We start from the raw sequence: 18,938 nt of genomic DNA on the forward strand, positions 1-18,938 counted from the left end.
GCATTCGAATCCTCTGCGACTCAGCGCTTGTGCCATTGTGGTCCTACTACCATGTAGTACTTTGTACTACGCCACTATTATTGCCACCAAAAAAGAAAAAAAAGACAGGGTTGTGATTGGACCCGGTCAATTGAATCTTCCTTGTTTCAGTGTTTCCCTGTTTCAACCCATCGGACTCCTAGTCTTTCGTGAATTTTCGACTCCTAAATTCTTCTTTTCCAGTTCGTCCTTCCCGCTACCCTCCTCCTTTCATTTTAACGACAACGAGTTCTCATCAAAGTAAGAATTCGATCTTTTGGTTTTGATTTTACCTATTTTTCTGTGTTTTTTCTTTTTGGGTTGTGGTGGGGAGCTGCAGAGAAATATGTTCGATATAGTATTTTGATACTTTGTGTTTTGCAGGATTTGCATTTGTTGGGGGAGGACAACGACACTCAACTGTTCTTGAGATTCAAGTAAGTTTTAGTTGAACTCCTCTTCCCGTTATTTAATTTGAATTTTCTTCTATTTGGTACAAAAAAAACTATTCTTTCCTGTCTCTCGTTGTATCAATGGATCCTAAATTCATCTCAGTTCAATTTTGTTCCTTCAAGTTTATTTTATCATTTTCTTGTCGCCCTGTGTTAGTCCTTCCTGGCCTTTATCTTCATGATGCGTATTACATTTATGTGTAATAACTATTGTTAATTATATGCCCTGTAAACTTCATTGTCTGTGTGGCCGGATTAGTTTGAGGAATCCCCATCAATCTCACTTTAGGTAGTTAATGTGCGGCAGGGGGGCTGTTAGGCAAACTGTTGGAGAGTAATTTCCTTGTTTACTCTGATATAATGTGTATAAATCTCCTGAGCAGGTTGCCATATGTGTCATCTGTGTGTTGTACCCAGAGTTTGTAAATATGGAGTGGGGAATAAATAGAAATCCAAATACTTTCGTTTGCTAATCTGAAAAAAGTAGACGAAATTCGTTTAAAACAGCAGACTATGGTGAAAAGTCTGGGAAAACTTAATTCAGGCATGAAGCGTTTACATTTCAAAACTTTGCGATTGAAAACGATGCCCCCCCACTCTTTCTTATTGAGATTTTGTAGAGATTTCAAAAATTTAGGTTAATTAATTATCTTAGAAGACCATCTTTAAGAGTCCAATTTCTTGGGCCAGATTGTTCATTTCCACCAGAATCTTTCAGACTGTTTTGCTTTCGAACCAAAATTATTTGCATCCCCAAAATTTACCTGAATTGTTAGCAAATTTACTAATTTTGGGTTCTGCTACAAGAGGTGTTGGGTGTGCCGGAAACAAAAATGGTGCACTTATAATGACTACAGGTAATATGATCTGCTTACTAGTTAAGTTGGACCAGATATTAGCAGGAAATAGAACCAACTGTGAAGGTACAAGATGAAATTTGGGGCTCAATCATATTTCAGATGATATCAAATGTGAGAAATTATTGACAAGCTAGGAATTAGTTCTATAATTCATTGTACTTTTTGGCAATTTTATTTTGAATGCACAAATTGTGTCCTCTGTTTGTTTATTTGGCACACATCATCTTATAACTTATTATTGCATGTTAAAGTGATATGTTACCCCCCCCCCCCCCCATTTTCTTGGTTTCAGATTGAAAGTTAGGGCAGTTGACAAGTAACAAAAACCTGTTAGATAATTTTTTTTGGGACGAGACAGCTCAGGTAAATATATAGAGAAGTAAAAGGCTGCATTTAAAGTGAGATGAGCAATGACGATGACTTCACCTTTTGTCAGGTAAGGGTATTAGTTTTCTGGAATTTCCTTAGAGTCTTATGTATACATGAACAAACTCATTACGATTACATTTTTCCTTTAGGTTGGTTCACCTGTCAACGCGGACAGTTTGGGACCTCAGGAAACTGTGCCTAACATTGGTGGTATCACTATCAAGGAGGATTTTCCAAATGGAGCAAGTGTTGATCACAAAGATGGGTTTTTGAGGAGAGATAAGCCATTACACAGTGCCACCTCTAACAAGCAGGGAGCAGTTGGTTCTTTATCTTTTAATGTAATTGATATGTCACCTCCAAACCAGTTGAATGAATCATCAAAACAGATGGTATCAAAGCATGCTGGAGATTTGGGTAAAGGTTCACAGGGACAGAAGACTACTATCAAAAAGCCTGCGGCTCGTGCTAAGGTTCCTTTTGAGAAAGGATATAGCCAAATGGACTGGTTAAAGCTTACACGGACACATCCTGATCTTGCAGGTTCTTCATGAAATATTCACTTTGCCAAAGATGTCAATAGTGTTCATCATTAGGCAGTCACTTTTTATCTGCCCCCTGAATGAATGGTTGCTTTATGTCTGCATTCATTTTAGTGTTTTAATAACAGTTACGAAGGGAGTTCAGATCAAGGTTCAATAACTCGTTTCGTTTTGGTGTTTCGGTAGTTTCAAAACCACCGAAATACCAAAATTTCGTCGAAATGGTGCACTTTTTCCCATATGTTTTACTGGCCATTTTGGGGGGCTAATGGCTGAAGTGGCTAAAATTAGCGAAATAAGCGAAACAAAAAGACCGAGATGGCCGAAATTTTGATGAAATAGTGATTTTTGGGCCGAAATGACTGGAATGTGACCGAAATTATGTACTTTTATATTTTGTATGCCATTTCATCTCGGTAAAAAAACAAAAATACCAAACTATCCGAGATTTTGGCGAGTTTTCGAACCTTGGTTCAGATGGTCCTATTGGCCCACCAAGTGTTGGGCATAGCTTTATTGTGAAGGCAAAAAGTGGAATCGATGAGCCCCTCATCTTCTCTAGGAATGTCACGTTCCTTTATCCATTATGTATCCCAGTTGTTGATGCTGTGAGAAAAGATTCCCTTCTTCCCACTTTACTCTATCTATCTAACAACCTATATATCTTTCTTGGAATCTGTCTTGGGGTCATGGGCCTTCAAATTTTGGTTATGGAAACCAACAAGGCAAAAACCCTGGCCACTCGTACTCGTGCTAGGGCTATTGCTATATGAGTGGTTCCCCCACCAGTCTCCCACCTAAAAGGAGACGTGATTCTGATCTCCAATTCTTGCTTTTAATGCACTTATCCCTCTATTTGTTTTCTTTTTCGCAATATTGAATTGTTGTAGATGTTTTAGAGTTTCTGTTAACCTGGAAAGAGCCATGCACAAGTCCTTCCTTTAAAAGTACAATTCGATAGTTGGTGATATTTTAAACTTCTTTATCTCTTCCTAAAACCATCCAATGGAGATGTTTGGCAGCAGCCAATTGGTTTACAAAAACTGGCTCCTTAAACTTATTTATCAGCTCATGAATGTTGAGTAATACCAGCTAATGAGCCTGTGCTCAGTGCAGGTTTTAATTTATTGATGATAGGTATACAATATATTTATTATACATTGTTGTGGCCCTTACTTAACAACTCAAGCTTTTGGGATAAAGCGGATGTAGCATTGTTTCAGAGTGAGGAGATTGGGTGTTTGATCCTTAAGTGTGAGGGGTTTGTGTAACATGTTGTTGTTTGTTTCTGGTAAATGTGAGGGGTTTGTGTAATGTGTTGTTGTGCCTCTGCAAGTTGTGCCCCCCTTGGTGCCATGTGATGGTGTTATGTGCAGAGTTGTGTGTGTGGACCTGCACGTCCTGGGTGGGGAGGGGGGGGGGTGTTGTGTGTTGCTTCATTCTGTTTGCATTTTTCCATTTTGTGCTACTGCGCCTTTTACATTCTTATTTGACTTGCTGAGGCAGTGGGTAAATCTACTATGGTTTTTTGTTTTTCTTCCAAATTACAAGAAACTGTTCAATGGATTTCTTGATTATTTGTTTCAGGAATAAAGGGACAATCAAATAAAAGGCTTATTTCCATCGATGAAGTTAAACAACACCAACAAGAAGGTTCCATTTGGGCTGTTTTAAAAGGTCGCGTGTACAATATATCATCCTATATGAAGTTTCACCCTGGAGGTATGGGTATACTTGTGTTTTATTTTAATCATTACATGGTTGTTCTAGATTCTGCATTATTGAACAAACATATTAAAAAATTATGATAATGCTTCTGATTTTTATCCAGGTTCCTTTCTATTCCATTCATTCATCTAAAGCCCACTCTGACAGTTTTTATTTGGTTGCATTCTTGAACAAACATATTAAAAATTTATGATAATGTTTCTGATTTTTATCCAGATTTCTTTCTATCCCATTCAATCATCTAAAGCTTACCCTTGATATTCTTTATTTGGTTTTCTATTGTCCTTTTTCTTTTTTCTTGATCCTGGTTTTTGTTTGACTTTCTGACTATAAATTATCATTCATTTTCTGTATTTTTTCCCCTCCGTATAACTTTACACTGTGGAGAGATACTGCAGTTTTTTTTCCGTGGTGGTGCTGAAAAGTTATGAGCTTTCATTTTCGTTGGTAAAGCCATAGGCATGCCAGTCCTAGGAAAATATGTGAAGTCTAATTTGTTATTGTAACATAAGTATCTGTATGTGTCTGCTCTCTCCCCCCCCCCCCCCCCCCCCCTCTCTAGGATACTTTTAATGCTGGCCTGGACGCACAGTATAAATTTGGGCCCAAATTTGATATAGGTCTGGTTTGGGCCTTAATTTTTGGGTTGTTGATGTAATGAGCCCCTTTTATAAGCCCATTTTTGGGTTTTTAATTCTTTGTACGAAAACTAGTTGCTATTAGTTGTGGGGCCCATTAGCTATTAGTTATGAAGTTATCTTGGTTTGCAATTGTATCAGATAAGTTTTATCCAGTTTGTGGGGCCAAGTTGGAAGTTTCTACATATCTTGCAGTTCCAAAGATTCCATATTTCCTGGAACCTTATCTTCCCCAAACTGGAAGGTTTAGTTGGAGTCTATAAAGTTGGCTGGATTAGGGACTGTTTGAGTCCACCCATGATTTAATTAGTCTCTTTTTTTTTTTTTTTTTAATGGACTTAGGACACCTATTCTTAGCCAGCAGCTGGAAGGTTTCCTTTTTCTTCTATTAGGTTGTTTTAGTGGTATTAAGCATTGCGTTGGGTTTTATTCATATGGGTCTTTGGTCCAATGAATTCTCTTTGTAATAGGTCACTTTAATGGGCCTAAATATGGGTAGGAGGAAGGGATACAGGATTTACTAATTACTTAAGTTGTAGGGTCCAGTTAGAGCCTTATTCCCTTTATTTCTAATTGTTATTAAGTGTTGTTAGGGACAATGAGTCCAGCCCTGTTTCAAGCTGCTTTCATTTACGTATAGTTTTAGTCTGTTAATACTACTTCTATTGCTCTATGGCAAGCTATTGTCTGCAGGAGTTTTAAGCTTATTTAAGTATGTTTTTGAGTCTTTTATATAAAGTTGTAAGGGATTCAGTGTTTGAATGTTGAGTGGAATTGGCTTTTGCCTATGTAGATCGAGCTTGCAAAGAAGGGGGACAAGTGGTCCAGTGCTGGCCGAAAATTTGGGCCAATCTACAGCCTTATCGAGCAGCAGGGATACTTAGGCAGAGGGTTATTGATTGGGAATGAAGGCAGCTCCTAGTATGCCTTGGTCATTAAGGTACAGCTGGGGATAAGAATTGGGAAAGTTATTCAGAAGAACAAGGACTTAGTTTCCTTTTCTATGTTTTATTCTTATTGTCAAGTTTAGTTTAGTTGTAGGAAAGTTTTGACTGGCTTTAGTTTCTATTTTGTTAGACTCTGTGGCCAGGAAATCCAGGTTTCCTTTTTTTCAAATAGTTTCCTATTTTGTGACCTTCTATTTTGATGGAGTTGCTGAGCCTATTTAAAGGCCATGCCTATTGTAGTTTGACAAGTTGATTTAATAAAATTGAAGAGTTTCTTCTATGGCTGAGAGAGTCGATTGAGGGGTGGGATGCCCAAAACCTTGAGAGGGTGAGAGGCCTGAACCACTACCATTTTTCTTCCCCATTCTCCCCCCCCCCCCAAATTGAATTCTGTTTTTCCTTCTATTTTTCTGAGTTTTATTCCCATGCAAATCTGATATCGGCAGAGTATAATTATTAATATTAAGTCCCTCCATTGTTGCTGATCAGAAATCCATAGAATCTCTCCATTGATCTCCGGTTTTTCCTAGATTTCAGCAAGGTAGTTCGAAGCTTGTGTCTCCCAAATCTGAGATCAGATCAGACCAGGGTTTTGGGGTTTTATCCCAAGAGTGACCTTCGGCCAGCTTTGGGAGGTCCTCCAGAGCATGAAGCTGTGGTATTGAGTTTTCTCCCTAAAGTTTCTTTTTTCTTGCCCACTAGAATAGCTTGCAACCCAGCCGGCAGAATTTGTCCAAATTTTGAGGGTTTGTTTGCCTACACAAGACCTTCCGTCAATCCAAAAATCAAGCTCATGTGAGCCCTGCTTTGAGATATACAGGTTACCCAAGTTTTGACCTAATCTGTGTTAATTTCTCAGTTGTAACTTCTGATCATATCTGAGTCTCTTGTTTGCCTAATTTTTGGAGCCTATCGCTAGTCCTTACTGGGGTTGTTTACTTCGGTAATCTTCCCTAAATCATTGCCTTTTGGTTATGTGAGATTCAGAGCTCTGTTTGGCTGTGAGATGGAGTGAAGCTTTGGTTGGATTCCAAGGAAGGTTGGTGGGGTTCCAAGCTTTGGGTTTGGTGGGATGCCAACTCAGAGAATCAGGAGGGATTCCTGATTCATATCCTTCTCCTTTTCTTATTCTTCTAATCAATTCACAAGTAAGATTATTTTCTCCCTAATATGCTGATGTGGTATCACTTCCATGCATGGGCATGAACCTGTTTGGGAGCCAGACAGAGATGTATAGGGTCCAAATCTGATTTGGGTCTAGTAGGATATTAGGCATTAAATTGGGTTGACATTGTAGTATTTTATTCTCTTTTTTTTTTGGTAGGAAGTCTAATACATTAATAGCAACTAGTAGGTGATATGCTTTTACTTCTATTTCAGTTTTAGAGGTTGGTTAGGAAACTTTATTTATTTTTTCCTTTATATATGTAAGCAACCCTAAGTAATCAACAGAGAAAAAATGAAGTTGAGTTTGTTTTTTGGATGAAGCCTGTGTGGCCTGGGCAGCTTGGCTGTCATTCCTTCTCTCTCTCTGTGGTTCGACTCCTTCACTATTTGGTGAGTCTCTCTTTCATTCTTTCCTTCTTTCTCCCTCTGTCCTTGCCATGGTTACTCTGGAGTAGCATTAACAGAATTAGTCCCAAGGAGCATCGACCTCCCTCCTTGCTTCCTTGTTCTCCCTCTGGTTTTGAGCGTGAGTTTCCTGCCCAGTAAGATTCTAGTTCTAAAGCCTTGACTGTTGAAATCATCCCTGTTGGAAGGCCCCTTGTCTGAACCCATCTTTGACCTGCAAGTATGTCCATATCCAACTTCAGAAAACGAATTTTTTAGTTAATACTTGCTGGTTGGGACTTTATGTGGCATAGAACAACTCGGAGGGACTGAGTGATCCTAAATCTGTAGTTCCATATTTGTAGGAATTCGGTTTCAAGGGCTGTACTCGATTCCCCTTTCCTGGTTCTACTGTAATCCTCATGGTCGAGAGGTTGTAGAAGATGCTTCTTCTTCTTTTGATGTTAAAACCCTTAATTCTATTTTCCACAACTACCCTCCTTCTTCCTTATTTGTAGCTTGTCCGCTATTTTATTTTCATTCTGAGTCTTCCCCAAATCTATAAACATAAGTCTCTTTTGTGTCCGTTGTTCTATTTTCCTACCAATAGACCCCTTGAAAATTCTGGTTAATTTCTACATTACTGCTACCATTGTTATTTGAGTTGTTTATCATTGTGGGCCCATAGAAAACCCAAATTATTAGGGGTACAAAAGATAGTTTGCAGAAAACCTTGAAGCTGGTTTTCTGCAAACTATCTACTTCTGTGGGAATTGGGTTTCTTGGTAATTATGGCCAAAACTATGAAGCTGGTTTTCTGCACACTATCTACTTATGTGGGAATTGGGTTTCTTGGTAATTATGGCCAAAACTATAAATATATACAACTAAGACCCAAGAAACTGATTCAATATCTTTTATAATATTTCTTTTTAGAACCAGTGAAGCCAATGTCTTTCAAGTCCATAAAGGTACATAAGAATTGCACATTACCTAATTAGATTGGAGTAAATAACAGCAAAGGTTGATAAACTTTTCTTTTTTGTTTAAAAAAAAAAATCCATCTTATTATTCTTTCTTTTGGCTTAATGTCCAGACTGCATGGTATCATATCGTATATTCTTTTGTTCTGGAGGTCTATTTTGAAGATCGGGTCAACTTCTACTTTTATTCTAGAGATATTAAGTTGCACGGAACTGTGGCTCGGACACAAGGTGCATCCCTTGATGCTTCATCTCCTTGCCTGGATCTTCTTCACTAACATACACTGTTATGGTTTGGAACTTTATTTAAGCAAACAAAGCGTAACTCTGTTGGTTCGACCATAGGTAAAAAGCAGCTGTAATCTCGAATCAGCGAGATCCAGTAGCAGATCCGTTTGCAACAGGATCACAGGAAAAAAAGGACAATCCTGGTTTAAGAGAATTCAAATAACAGAATCAATGTAGGCCTGATTTTCCAATAATCAAGTTGAGAGGGCTTTTCTGTAGAGAGAACAGTTCTGCGGAACTTGAAAGAGAATTGATGGTCCAATTTTCAATATTGAAACAGTCCTACTGGGAGTAGGAATGTTGGAAAGCTGTAGAATTCGACGGGTTGGTCTTTGGATTTTCAGATCAGAATATAGCAACATAATAACATAAAGATTACTAGAGAGCAGAAAACAGAGATAAAAACTAGGTTTCAGATTAGAATTAATGAATTTTTGTAAGAGAAGGATTTCTGAAATCGATGGATAATGCAGGTCTAAGAACAGGTCAAAAACTATGTTTAGATTTAGCAATAGCAGTAGAACAGAAAATCTGAAACTAAATCTAGAAAATTAGTACATAAAACTGAGAGAAAGATAGAACTAACATGCATAGGATTAGAGAAGTTCAGAATAATCTGACCTGATATGAAAGAAACTGAAGAAAAGATATGATTATGAAATCACCAAATGATCTGCAGGGCTAGTATCCCACCAGTAGCCCTACCTTGGAATCACCACTAGGCACTACTGAATCACCACATCAGCAAAGGAACTGAGTCACTATAGAAGCCAAAAAGGCAAAGCCAAATTTTCGTTCATCAAATTCGTGTGCGAGGCTGTAGCCTCATACAAACTTATTTAAAAGATTCAAAATAGGACTCAAACTAAGTTTAAATCTCCTCCAACCAATAGCTTACCTTGAAGGTGGTCTTACGTCTTAACTGACTAGGATACTAGTAAAGAAAACAACTTGAAACCAGGTTGGACTGATAGAGACTTAATTGGCTAATGGCCTAATCCAGCCCAATTAAAACATTTTAATAACAATTAAAATTAAAGAAATAGGATTCTAACTATGTCCCATAACTTAAATAATCAATAAATTCCATATTTGAGGTCCATTAAAGTGGCTTATTACAATAAAAACTTTTTGGGCCAAAGGTCCAACATATATGTGACCCAACCCAAGGCTTATTTCCAAGCTCAATTATGTGTTTTATCTGCATCAATAGGAGTTGCTTGCTCTTGTGTCTTAATATTTTGTAATCTAGCATACTTAATGTGCATTGAACTTAGTTTTGTTGTCTTGTCTGTTTGTTATGTACTTTTGGCTGATTAATGGTAAATTTTTTTGGGAAAGGTTTTCCTAGGCTGGCATGACTAGAGAGTTTCTCTGGTCCGGCACCCATATTTGCCATGTGATAGATTGGATAGGGTTGAAAATTTATGGTCAGGCTGACTCTAAATGCCTATGTTCAAATGGCAAGTTTCAGCCAAAATGGAGTTGGGCAATTGGTGAAATGAAACTTCGAAAATCCAGGGGAAAAATAAAATTTTTCTAAAAATAAATGATCAGTGAAAATACAAGGGAATATGCAATATATGGGAGGTTGTATGATTGAATATGAGTGAAATTTGGTGTTTGGAAAATCTAAACCATTTCCTAGATATTTTTTATGGTCAGAATTGCCACATCACTTCTTCACGTGACAAAACTTGGTGCTGGAGAGAAACTCTCTAGTCTTGCCAGATTAGAGAAACTTCTTTACTTTTTCTGTATTTCTCATTTTGCGTAAAATTCTAAAAAAAAATTCATTTGGTTGTATGGTAGGGGTTGATATGCTGATGAAGGCGGCTGGGAAAGATTGCACATCTTTGTTCAGTATCCTTTTCTGGCTTTACAATTTTTTGGTGATCTGCAGATCCTCGAGCCATCTGTTTGCTTTTATTTTCTTGGACCCAATTTGTGTTTGTTTTCTCTTTATTCATTCTTTTTGTGGACAGCTTGTTCACTACTCCAAAGAAGCGCAACTTCATCATATCCTCCTTTGCCCTTTATTTTCACTATGCAATATGCATCCAAAATGTTGTCCTTAATACTTTCTTTCTAGATAAATACCATGCTTGGGTGAATGCTGAGTTCCTATTGGAGAAGTGCCTGGTAGGAACTTTAGATGATACCAGATGATGTGTTGTAACAGTTTGATTAATTATAAGTGGTTCTCTGCTGCCACATTACAATCATACCGGGAAAGATTAGCTTGAGCAAATTGCAAACTATAAGTCAAGTATATTTTACTGTTCTTCCATCATGTGTATTTCTCTAACATTTCAAAGCTGATTAGCCCTTTGAAGAATACATCTGCTTCTCAAATGCTTCTAATGTTCATGGATGTAAATGGATTCTTTGTGTAGAACTGCAATATATTGTTATTTCATTGGTCTAGTTATTTTGGATCCTAACAGAGCACATAAACTTCTAAGCATGAGCAATGTCTCTGTTAGTTTTAGTTGGTTGATTGGCTACTTTTTCATGATGTATACTGATTAATCCGATAATGACTTTTGAAGGCAACAGTCCTTTTGTAGAAGTTTCAAATCTTTTATCTTTGGATTAATCTTTTCCTCGTCGCAATATCTCGTTTTTTTTTTTTCCCGTGTCATGGAAATCTTCTTGTGATTCTTCCTATCCTATAAGCAGTTTTTGAGAAATTCCTTTAATTTCTTTTTCCATTACATAGAAGATAGAAGAATTATTAGTTATAAATCGAGGAATCTATATGATATTGATTATAAAGGAGCTTGCAGTATTTCCATTCTGTTCTACAAGTCCAAGGGTTTTATAACTTCCACATCTCTTGTGATGAGAGGGTCAAGAGTCAAGGCCTGTTTATAGATCAACTAAACAGAAGGTCCACATGAACAGATGATCTAACCTTGTATCTTTTACTCATATATTTGTAAGAAGAGGGAGAAAAAAAAAAAAAATCCCTTGGGATATCTATGATTTTCAACCCCTCATCTAAATATAATCTTATTGAAGCTCTTTGAATTCTGATCTGTTTTGCTCTGCCAACTTTTAAAAGGGAATGGCAATTTCCCATTCCTTGTTTTTGTTTGTAAAAGGTCCCATTAAGAAATAGTTTCAATTTATTCCATGTGAATGCCATCTAAAAGGAAAATTCTCATAATTTGTACTGAGAGTAAGATTAATTTTTTGGACCTGGTTTTTCAATATGGACGTTGAGGAATAATCTATTTAACAAGCCCATAGATTTGTCATGTGGTAAGGTGGATGAGACTGAAATTTTGTGGACAGTCGGGCTGCATGGCTAATACACGAGGGTGTTTGATGTTAGGTTAATGGGTAAATGGTTTAATTTGAGGCTGAAATTTGATGATGCTCTTTCAGAACATTTCCTAGATACCCCCATTGTCAGATTTACCATATAATTCTTTCATATGGCAAAATTAAGGAGATTTTATCTTAAACACGTTATTTTTCTGCGTAAAATTTTCCTTTCTCATTATTTTTACCTGATAACAAAGGCTACGTTTGTTTCAAAGAAAATTAAAGGAAAGTGAAAATTTTCAAACCTAAAAAGAAAATTTTACATTCATTATTTAATATGATTGTATAATTACTTAAAATTTTTACCATGTTAGTAATAATGATACTTTTTAAATGTATTTTTTTTTATTTTGTTTCCAAAGCCAAGGGGATTTTTTTGTTGGGGGCAAAACCTACGTTGGGGCTAGATAGGGAGAGCCCATGAGGGATAAGCAAAGTAGGTTACTAGGCTACAGTTATTACTAACTACCAACTTTCTATTACTATATTTCAAGTAGAGGAGGGAGGAGGGGGTCAAGCCAACTACCTAGCTACATTGAATAAAAGCTCATTCCAAACAGAAAGAATTTAGATGCAAAGTAAAATGAAATTTAATAGTCAAATATAAAATGATTTAATGTAATAGATGATTCGATATAACAATGTAGATAATGATTACAAAATATTATTTTTCAGATTTAAAATTATAATTTCTCTTTTTTTCCTTACAACCAAACAAAGCCACTACGAGCGCTTCAAAACGGGAACTGGAAAATAACCCAAAATGGATATCCGCAATTGAACGAGATTGCTACGTGTAAGAACCGCGATGTCTGACGAATGACCACACGACACATGTATATATGTCCACATCAAAGTTGCAATTTTCTGCCCTACTCAGCAGATTGGGGGGCCTTTTCGTCATTTCCAAAACTAGGAGAGTCTAAGAGAGAAACCATTTAAAAAGCGAGAGAAGCTACGAACTCTGCAACAGTGAAAGTCATTATTCCTTTGAAGAGATGAAGAAACGAACTATGTCTGTATGGGCAGTTTCGATTCTGTGTTTTATAGTTCTGATGATCGTAACTCCTGCCATTCCTCAGTCTCAAGAATACCACGACTTTGCTGATCAACGCGAATTCTTTGGTATTATTCTCTTGATTTATTATTCCCTCTTTCGTCATTTCAAATTGGGATTTCTGGTTCATTTATTTTTTAATTCTCTTAAATAAATTTTTGTATGTGTAAGTAATCTGGTTGATTTTAATGAAATATATGGATGGAATATTTCCTTGATGATTGAACCTTCAAGGTTAGCTTGGTGGGGGATTTTTTATGTTTATTTGTTTGCTTGAGTAGATCGTTGGGTTTTGCAATCTGTGAAACTTCTTATGAAATTACCTATTGTTTGCTTTTAATATTTTTTTGGGATCAGAAATAGGATCTTTGAACAGAAGGGTTCAACTATTGGAACCCTGCCTTTGACAAGTGAATAATGTATAATGATTGGTTCTTAATTGATTACTAGTTGAAATATATATCACTTGGGTGTAATAAGTCAAAATATGAGATGAAATGATCCTACTGAGAAGGTTGGTCTTGGCAGCCTGACGAGCTACTCTGATATTTGTCAAGTCTATGATTTTTCTGTGATATTTGACAGTTTACAAAAAGGAATTGCATCTTCCCCTCTGTCTTATAGATGGATTGTGGAGGACATTGTGTTTTTATCTTCCTCTTTTGTTTCATGTAATTTTAACTTTGTTCCAAGGGGGATTAACAGCATAGCCGACTCCCTTGCTAGGAGGGCTCAATCAGTGACATGTATGATGGTTTGGCCTATTTTCGATCCATAGATTTAGGAGATGTGTTCTACTCCTGCCATGAGTACTCCATGTTGATGATGAATAAATCTCTTTCTAAAACCCCCACCCCAAAAAAAAAAAAATATATATATATATATAGGAATTTTGCTGTGTTAGACATTGACAAAAGCCAAACAAGTCCTAATGAATGACCTATGCCTCTGCCTTGTACTCACTTTACATAAATATTTTCATTGATTCATTAATATCGCATACTCACTTTACAGAAATACCTGTTAACATTGGTAAATATCGTACAGAAAAAGCCAAACTAGTTCTAATGAATGACCTATGCCTCTACCTCTGCCTCTGCCTCTGCCTCTGCCTCACCATTAATTTGAGGATGGTAGAAACATATTTGTGTCACATACTCACATTAAATAGAGTTTGTAAATATACTCTAGATTTTATACTTTTGTTGCATATATTTCTCCCATTTTCTTCATGCTTTACATACCCCGACAAAATCTCAATTCTTTTTCAATCCTTTACCATACCATGATAGATTGTGAATAAAGTTATAGATCCCATCTGGAAGTCCATTTTCAAGAGAACTTTGGCTTTTATTTATGATAAGAAAGGAATTTTGCTTAGTACTTCTGAAGTTATAGATTTGATGTCTCTAAAGTAAAGGTTTCATATTCTTATATTTAAAGTCCTTGCTTCTAGTTCTTTGTTCATTTTTTTTTTCTTCTTGTTTCTGCTGCTGTGGATGGTTTGATAGTGTGGAATATCTCTTACACCTGTTTTTTTTGCTATTTTGTCAAATATAAGCTGATATTGTATCATTTAACATAAATAAGGGGAAATAGTACTGTCACTGTTTGTGTTATGATCTACTGTTTAAAATTTCTCCCTTTTCATTCCTTGCTATATGATACTGAAAAGGATGTTACTATCAGGGATACCAAATACTTTGAACGTGATCTCAAATTTTCCTTTCCTGGTAGTTGGTCTCATAGGGCTCATACTCTGTCATCATGGGAATCATTTTAGACTAAGGTACAGTATTTCTTTGGCTTCCCTCCAACTTTTTTTTCTTTTTGGGGGGGGGTGGTGGAGGGGAAAGAATGTGAGGTGGTTGGTTGGAGGCATAAGGTAAGATGGTATCCTGCATCCTGTTTGTCATTTATCTTGATTATGACATACTTACTCTTGTTAATCTAATAGCTTGCAAGGGGAAGTGTGGGGTTGGACATGTTTCTTTATTGGTGTGGCTGCTGTTGCTATTGGTTCATCCTATTACCATCTCAAGCCAAATGATGCTCGACTTGTATGGGACCGTTTGCCGGTAAGCTTCTTTATGAATAGAAAGTTTGATTAGTCTCTTCCTCAATACAAAATGAGTCATCTTGTGAATTATTGAGGTATTGCAAATCTGTGTAATGAAAAATGGCTATGGATATCTATCACAGTGGTTATTCAAGTTCTTTTAAGAGTCATATGAAGCTTATGCCTTGAGAGATGGGGTATGGGGTAAATTTTCCAAAGCTTAATATTGAAGGATTATTATGCCTCCAAAGTGCAAAGAACTTCTTTTACATGCCTGACACAATGAAAAGTTATGGCCAACTGCTTCTTTTTTTAGTCCAAATTCTAAAAATAGTGTTATCATCACAACAATACGACAATAGATATTTTTATGGGATTGTGTTCTTTGTCTAGGGTAGGGAGGTCATTTTACAAGGAGGAGAGAGACAGACACAAGGGTGCTGGCACGGGAGCCATGCTTCTAGACGGGAAAATTTCTTCCTATTTTTATATTCAATTTTTATTTGTTCAGAAAAGCAATGTGTTTTCCTTTTAAATTATTTGCTTCATGTTTTCTATAATTTTTTATGCTTTTGCTTTTTTTTTTTTTTTTTTTTCTTCTTTTTATATATCTTATCTATTTCCTCCACATGCTATTCTGATGCACTTTGGAATTTAACCCTGCAACATATATTCCTCGTTTACCAAAAGTTATTTTTATTGCAAAAATGCCATGAGTTTTATGGTCCACTTTTCCTTGTTTACATTTAGGCTTTAATTAGTTTGAACACCATTTTTCATCCTTGCATATTTCCATAACATCGTATTGTTTAAATGATTGATGTAGGGTATGGTTTTTATGTGCCTTTTTATATTTCAATTCATCCAGATAAACCTCACAGTGATTTTTAAAAATAATAAAAACCAAAAGTTCTTAAAGAAGGATTCCTGACTTCCTATAACTATTATCAAATATTTTTGGTGTTAAGTTACAATTTTCACTTCATGTCGATTTCTGACTGTTTTTACTTAGGTATTCTCTTAATGTTATTTGGTTTGATGCATGGACTGTCTTCTTACTTCCACAGATGACTGTTGCTTTTACATCCATTGTTGCAATCTTTATCATTGAAAGAATCGATGAGCAAAAGGGGAAAACCTCAATTATACCACTTATTTTGGCGGGTGTAATAAGCATTTTGTATTGGAGGCAAGCAAATTGGCTCTGGACCATGTGGTTTCATGATATAAATATTCTTGAGCAAGGATTAATTTATTTTATTTATGTTGCAGGTTCTTTGATGACCTCCGTCCATATGCACTTGTCCAGTTTGTTCCTTGTATTGCAATTCCTGTAATGGCTATCTTGTTGCCACCTATGTACACACATTCTACTTATTGGCTCTGGGCTGCAGGTCTGTGTTGGCATCAAGTGAACTTTTGAAGATCTTTGAATTACGGAATGTGTTCTAGGTCATGCTTCCAGATTTGTCATGTAATTAATTTATTTGCATGCAGGATTTTATCTGATAGCTAAAGTGGAGGAAGCAGAGGACAAATTGATTTACAAGTGGACTCATCATATTGTCAGTGGGCATACCATCAAGCATTTATGTGCTGCAATGGTCCCTGTTTTCTTGACACTAATGCTTGCAAAAAGGACTGTTGAACCAGTGAGGTAGACCTTTTCACAATGTCTCACTTGTGAATACATGCTATATAGTTCCAATTCCATTTTGTCATCCATATTCAATTTTGACAGGGTACTTCTTCTCAATGGCCATTTTTATGATTTAATTGAGTGGTCTTGTTAGTCATTTAGGCTTGGCAAACCTACCTTATGTATCTTCTTGAAACCTACCTTATATATCTTCTTCCCTTATTTGGGATACATGAACAGGTTCTGGCAGAGTAGCGAAGATCCATTCTGTGGAATGAATTGGAAACCATTTGGCAGGGCAGGGCAGGGCAGGGCAGGGCAGGGCTTGTGGACATACCACCTCCCCTGTTGCTGATGAGCCCACTTCACTTTCTATTCCCTGATTACTCACCCCTTTTTGAACATTTATCGGATTTTTAATTAGATTTTTTTTAATGGGCCAGAAATTTTTTCTTTCCTCTGGTTCATAGATACACCCTTTCATAATAGACAAATGGTAGAAGTTGAGTAATTAAACCTAACAGACTCAGCAGACAGTAGGGGTATCTACCCATAATTAGCCAGTTCATGAGCTTCCCAGCACATTCTTCACGGTACATATATTATATCACAACTACTGAACTTGAGCACAAAGTCTTGATGTTGGGTATTAGATGGAAAATCATCCTAATACAATGTTGCAGTTTCATGTATCTTGAAATTCAAGATTGAGTTGGTCATCTAATGTTACTGACCCCTTATTAGTAATCTGCAGTAATGGTGTGATTGGTGTCTGTTTTCAATACTTATATTTTGGAGTGCAGAATTATGACCCTCTTTAATCTTCTTGTCCTTTGTCCTTTTCATCATGATCCTGTAGTGTAGCAGCAGAAGAGAAGTGCTTGGAGTAAGCTTTGTCACTAGTGAGAGTTGACCTTTTTTTCCGTGGGGGGGTGGGGTGTTCTGGTGGTGGGTATGTCTGTGGGTGGGAGTGAGAGTGGGTTTTTCGGTTGTGGATGATATCTTTCACCCCTGTACTTTCTGCTGCGGTTGTTTTTTTCTGCTTTCATTCGATCATGCCTCTTGCTTCATCTTGAATTGTGTAGACTCAAGTACATTTTTATGGATTACTTCCTAGAATGGAGGGTGGAAAGGGGGGAAAAGGGTGGTTGGGGTGCTTGTTTTGATTGTTCCCAAAAGAATATTTTGGCACATTTTCTTCTCATCTCACCTTCTTAGGTCTTGTTGAGTCATCCAACCCAAAAGTGTAAGCTATTAAGCGGAGAGGCCTAACTGAAATATGAAGTCATCTAGGTCTGAATGTTTGTCTAGGTGGGATTATTCCCCACTTCAAGGATTGACACTCCATACGTTAATCTTCTAGCTAGTATTGAAAGAAGTAAATGCCATTAAGTTTTGGCCTTCTGTCTGCATCCTCCACCCTGTTTTCTGTATTCATGCTAAATTTTCATTATGGGTTTTTATGGTGCTGGCTGACCTGAAATGTCTTACATTCCTCCTTTACCTGGCTTGGGATTTGCATTCAAAGCTGCTGGGGTTTAATGAAATCTGTTATCAAAATTAGTGTTTTAGCGTTGCAGCAGGACTTGGGTGTGATTTTTCCCCCCTTTGTAACTAACGACCTTTTTTTTTTTTTTTTTTTTTGGTGTGTGTGTGTGTGGGGGGGGGGGGGTGTAGAGCCATCGTGGTTTGTGTTCTTTTCCTTGATCTGTAAACCTTGCTCTAGCAGAACAGAAAACATTCTTTTGCTTTTCTTCTTCTTCTTTCTTTTTCTTTCTTTTCTTTTCTTTTTTTCTTTTTTTTTTATATAATTTTTATTTATAAGAAATGGCTTAGGTGCTGAGCAATTTAAGATTATTGCATTCCCTCCTTGATGCAGGCAAAGTTTATTCGAGGTTTGGAAGATTTCCTGGACAAAGGTTAAAGATAACGGGTTGAAGGTAGAGAGTTGTACCTACTCAGAAGTGTCTACAGTTGAGCCACATTCAACGATTAACGTGACTTGAGTTGTAAGACATTTGGGCACTAACTAAATACATGAGTTACATACAGACAATTTTCAAAGTAGCAGTCAAGAGGGCTACCTTTTATGACGGCCTTTATTCGGTCATCTCAGTTAAAGAAATTTACCAAGTATTAGTTCATAATCTTATGGAAGATGTAATTTTTTTTAACCCCCAGGAGGATCTTATTGTACACAGAAGACATCAATGTAAATATTACAAACTTACCGAACGTGCCTCTTTAGCAAATGTTATTTATTGTTTTATTTACTTGTTTCATTGGTTCTTTAGGCCACTTGTATGAATGAAATCATCTGCCGGGCTTTTCCAGCACTATTTAAACCCGGAACCGGTTCCCAACCTATTCCGATCTGGATTGTTCAATCTGATCCAATTTTTAAATCCCTGATACCACCGATCTGGTATCGACCAGGTATCGATGTTGGTCACTACTGATATGGATCATTCGAT

General features: G+C 36.8%; 2 protein-coding genes across 5 annotated transcripts; both read left to right on the forward strand.

Annotated features, from left to right (window-relative positions):
- LOC122073958 (cytochrome b5 domain-containing protein RLF-like) lies at positions 1-10,807 on the forward strand. 4 transcript variants are annotated; one of them, XM_042638698.1, is made up of 7 exons: positions 1-279; positions 403-455; positions 1,689-1,766; positions 1,849-2,242; positions 3,829-3,963; positions 10,189-10,268; positions 10,362-10,462. In XM_042638698.1, exons 3-7 carry the CDS (start codon positions 1,734-1,736, stop codon positions 10,452-10,454), a joined length of 735 nt encoding a protein of 244 aa, XP_042494632.1. In that variant the 5' UTR covers positions 1-279; positions 403-455; positions 1,689-1,733; the 3' UTR covers positions 10,455-10,462. The 4 variants fall into 4 exon arrangements, with proteins under 4 accessions (XP_042494632.1, XP_042494631.1, XP_042494633.1 ...); XM_042638697.1 differs by having other exon boundaries at positions 5-279; positions 1,623-1,766; XM_042638699.1 differs by having other exon boundaries at positions 7-279; positions 1,623-1,766; positions 10,189-10,239; positions 10,362-10,491.
- A 1,828-nt stretch (positions 10,808-12,635) lies between these two features.
- Positions 12,636-18,746, forward strand: LOC122073124. Its single transcript, XM_042637653.1, has 7 exons — positions 12,636-12,834; positions 14,456-14,555; positions 14,724-14,844; positions 15,893-16,014; positions 16,098-16,219; positions 16,323-16,482; positions 18,344-18,746. Exons 1-7 carry the CDS (start codon positions 12,708-12,710, stop codon positions 18,468-18,470), a joined length of 879 nt encoding a protein of 292 aa, XP_042493587.1. The 5' UTR covers positions 12,636-12,707; the 3' UTR covers positions 18,471-18,746.
- The last annotated feature ends 192 nt before the right edge of the window (positions 18,747-18,938 follow it).

This window comes from Macadamia integrifolia, chromosome 3 (assembly GCF_013358625.1).
Source record: "Macadamia integrifolia cultivar HAES 741 chromosome 3, SCU_Mint_v3, whole genome shotgun sequence".
In the NCBI taxonomy this organism is placed as follows: Eukaryota; Viridiplantae; Streptophyta; class Magnoliopsida; order Proteales; family Proteaceae; genus Macadamia; species Macadamia integrifolia.

What these genes read in the sequence shown, in the direction of transcription:
- LOC122073958 (XM_042638698.1), top strand. Translation starts at nt 1,734, where the DNA reads ATGAGCAATGACGATGACTTCACCTTTTGTCAG. An exon ending in GACACATCCTGATCTTGCAG is followed by an intron (nt 2,243 to 3,828) that starts GTTCTTCATGAA and finishes TATTTGTTTCAG; the next exon opens with GAATAAAGGGACAATCAAAT. An exon ending in TCTGGCTTTACAATTTTTTG is followed by an intron (nt 10,269 to 10,361) that starts GTGATCTGCAGA and finishes TTTTGTGGACAG; the next exon opens with CTTGTTCACTACTCCAAAGA.
- LOC122073124 (XM_042637653.1), top strand. Translation starts at nt 12,708, where the DNA reads ATGAAGAAACGAACTATGTCTGTATGGGCAGTTTCGATTCTGTGTTTT. An exon ending in TGATCAACGCGAATTCTTTG is followed by an intron (nt 12,835 to 14,455) that starts GTATTATTCTCT and finishes TGTTACTATCAG; the next exon opens with GGATACCAAATACTTTGAAC. An exon ending in ATAAGCATTTTGTATTGGAG is followed by an intron (nt 16,015 to 16,097) that starts GCAAGCAAATTG and finishes TTTATGTTGCAG; the next exon opens with GTTCTTTGATGACCTCCGTC.